At 61.4% G+C, this 2806-nt stretch overlaps 1 protein-coding gene across 1 annotated transcript; it reads right to left on the reverse strand.

The window, feature by feature from the left end:
* Positions 1–471: 471 nt before the first annotated feature.
* ZNF319 (zinc finger protein 319) lies at positions 472–2303 on the reverse strand. The gene has a single exon (XM_008939249.1). It carries the CDS (start codon positions 2301–2303, stop codon positions 651–653), a length of 1653 nt encoding a protein of 550 aa, XP_008937497.1. The 3' UTR covers positions 472–650.
* Between the last annotated feature and the right edge of the window lie 503 nt (positions 2304–2806).

The raw sequence follows: 2806 nt of genomic DNA on the forward strand, positions 1-2806 counted from the left end.
CGCAGAGCCCTTGCAGAGCATGACAGCCAGCGACTGCTCAAGCAGCAACGCCAAAGTGCTTTTTGGAGCTGTGCAGCCCCATGGCTTTTCCCTTTCTACAAGAGGGAAAGGGGGAGAGCAGGGGATCGGGGGGCAGCCAATCGATGCTAATGATCTGAAACGGTCCTCTCCGCTGAGCTTGGACCAAGGAAGTTGGGAGATCCCAGCAGTACTTCCTTGAGGAGCAGTGCACCTCAGGAGGAGGGTGGACTGGCTCCACCTCGCTCCCAAGCGCTAGGAGAGTTCCCCAGCCCCCCCGCCAACCCCGCCAGGCAGCGTGGGGGTAAAGAGGCCACATGTGCAGGGCAGTCAAGCTCCCAGCACTGAAACTGCAGGTACAGCGTGAACTACAGTCTGCGGGAGGTGAGTCAACTACAGGCATCGTTTCCTCTCCCCGCCTCTCTCCTTCCCCCCTCCGCCCCTTCGAGCTTTTCATTTCGTCCATCGCCCCTGCGATACAGGTGGCGTATCGACCACAGGGGAAAAGTTCACCTGCCCGCCCGCCACCTTTCCACCTCCCCTTTCCCCCACCCACAACCAAGAAGAGGAGGGGGAGGCCGAGGCTCGGGAGCGTCAAGACGCAAGCCGAAAGCTGCCGAGGGCCGGGAGGCTCAGGGCAAGCAGGCGGCCACCTGGTAGGCGCCCTCGGCCGTGTGCTGGACGCTGTGCTCCTGCAGCAGGCTCAAGTCCAGGAACCGCTCCCCGCACCACATGCACTTGTACTGCTGCTCGCGGGCGTGCACGCCGTGGTGCTTGTTGAGGTGCTCGCGCTGCTTGAAGGCCTTCTCGCAGGAGGGGCACTTGTAGGGCTTCTCGCCCGTGTGCACGCGGCAGTGGCGCTGGAGGCCCGAGGCGTACTTGAACCGCTTCTCACAGTCGGGGCACTTGAGGGGCTTCTCGCGGGCCGGGTCGCAGCGGTGCTGCACGAACTCAGAGGAGGAGAAGAAACGTCTCTCGCAGAGCGTGCACTTGAGGGGCTTCTCGGCGCAGTGGGCCAGCTGGTGCTTCTGCAGTGCCGAGGCCCGCTTGTAGGACTTGTTGCACACCGCGCACTTGAAGGGCCGCTCCGCGTTCTGCACGCACTTGTGCCGCAGCAGCTCCGAAGACTGGTTGAAGCCTTTCTGGCACACGTTGCACTTGAAGAGGTTTTCTATGCCGTGGACGTGCTGGTGGTAGACCAGGTGCGAGGGCTGCACGAAGCCCTTCTCGCACAGGTTGCACTTGAAGGGCTCCTCGGCCTTGTGTGTGCGGCGGTGGCGCATGAGCGCGTACTGCTGCTTGAAGCTCATCTGGCAGAGGTCACACTTGAAGGGCCGCTCCTCGCTGTGCGTGCGCTCGTGCTGCCGCAGGTCCGAGGGCCGCTTGAAGGCCTTCTGGCACTCGCCGCAGCGGAAGGGCCGCTCCCCGCTGGGCGTGCAGGGGTGCTGCAGCAGCTCCGACGACTCCTTGAAGTGCAGCTCGCAGACATTGCACTTGAAGAGGTGCTCCCCGGAGTGGGCGTACATGTGGCGCACCAGGTGGGAGCGGTGCTTGAAGGTCTTCTCGCACACCGTGCACTTGTAGGGCCGCTCCGAGCTGTGCGTCCGCTTGTGGTGCACCAGGTGGGAGGACTGGCTGAAGCTCTTGTCGCACAGCGTGCACTTGTAGGGCTTCTCGCCCGTGTGGATGCGCTCGTGCCGGGACAGCTCCGAGAGGTGCTTGAAGGTCTTCTGGCAGATGGAGCAGCTGTAGGGCTTCTCGGAGGGGTCGAGAGGCTGAGAGTGCTCCGCCTCGGGAGGCTTGTAGGTCTTCTCGCAGATAGAGCACTTCATGGCATTGCCGTTGTGGACGTTGTGGTGCTGCGCCAGTGAGGTCAGGAGGGAGAAGCCCATCTTGCAAACACCGCACACGAAGGGCTTCTGCTCCACCTGGATGCACTGGTGTTCGAGGAGGTCCGTGGCCTGGTGGAAGATCTTCAGGCACTGGGTACACTGGAAAGAGCGGTCGTGGCCCGGCAAGCACTGGTGCTCATGGGGGTTGGAGAGGTGAGCGAGGTCATGGCCACACACCCCGCACTTGTGGGCCGGCTCTCCGGCCTGGATGGGGGCGTGCTGGTGGTGCTGCAGGCCAGGCTCCGGCTGGAGCAGGATGCCGTAGACAGCACAGCCCAAGGGGTTGTCAGCAGTGCTGGGCGGGATGGAGTGCTCCGGGAGGGCGGCTGCCCCGGCGTGGTGCTGCGGCGGCTGTGCTTGCTGCTGCTGCTGCTGCTGCCAGCTTTCTGACATGCTTGGGGAAAAAAAATGGGATTTTAGCAGGGAGAGCTTCAGCTTCTCGGTTGAAAGGGGTCAAGTAAAAACAAAAATTGAAAGTATTCCAGAAGATCCTGATTCCCTGCAGCCGATCCCCTGAAGTTGAGGGCAGAAAATCCAGCCTGCAGCCAGGATCTCGGGAAGCAAAGAGGCGACTGAGACTCCACAGCCTCCTCCTTAGCTTGGCAAAAGTTCTTTGCGGAGTGATTTGGTTTGGCTTTTTCTTTTTTGGACAAAAGAACAGGAGGCAGAACCAAGTACCTTGACGAGGAGACCCTTCTCTGTGCCGGCTACGACGTCCTCACATTTGCGAAGGGTAAGGGGAGGCAGCCCAGGAAGCAGCTCCCTCTGCAAGGAAGAAGACGGCTCATGTTAGGTCTCAAAAGAAAGACAGGCAGCTCTCTAGTCAACCTTCCCCCACAGCTCACTTTGAAAACTCTCCCACATCCCTGCAAAGCTACCAGGAAGCCAGCGTGTGG

Source organism: Merops nubicus, unplaced genomic scaffold, assembly GCF_000691845.1.
Source record: "Merops nubicus isolate BGI_N331 unplaced genomic scaffold, ASM69184v1 scaffold20244, whole genome shotgun sequence".
In the NCBI taxonomy this organism is placed as follows: Eukaryota; Metazoa; Chordata; class Aves; order Coraciiformes; family Meropidae; genus Merops; species Merops nubicus.

Bases quoted from the DNA above. Each gene is read 5' to 3' on its own strand.
- ZNF319 (XM_008939249.1), bottom strand. From the start codon at position 2,303: ATGTCAGAAAGCTGGCAGCAGCAGCAGCAGCAGCAAGCACAGCCGCCG.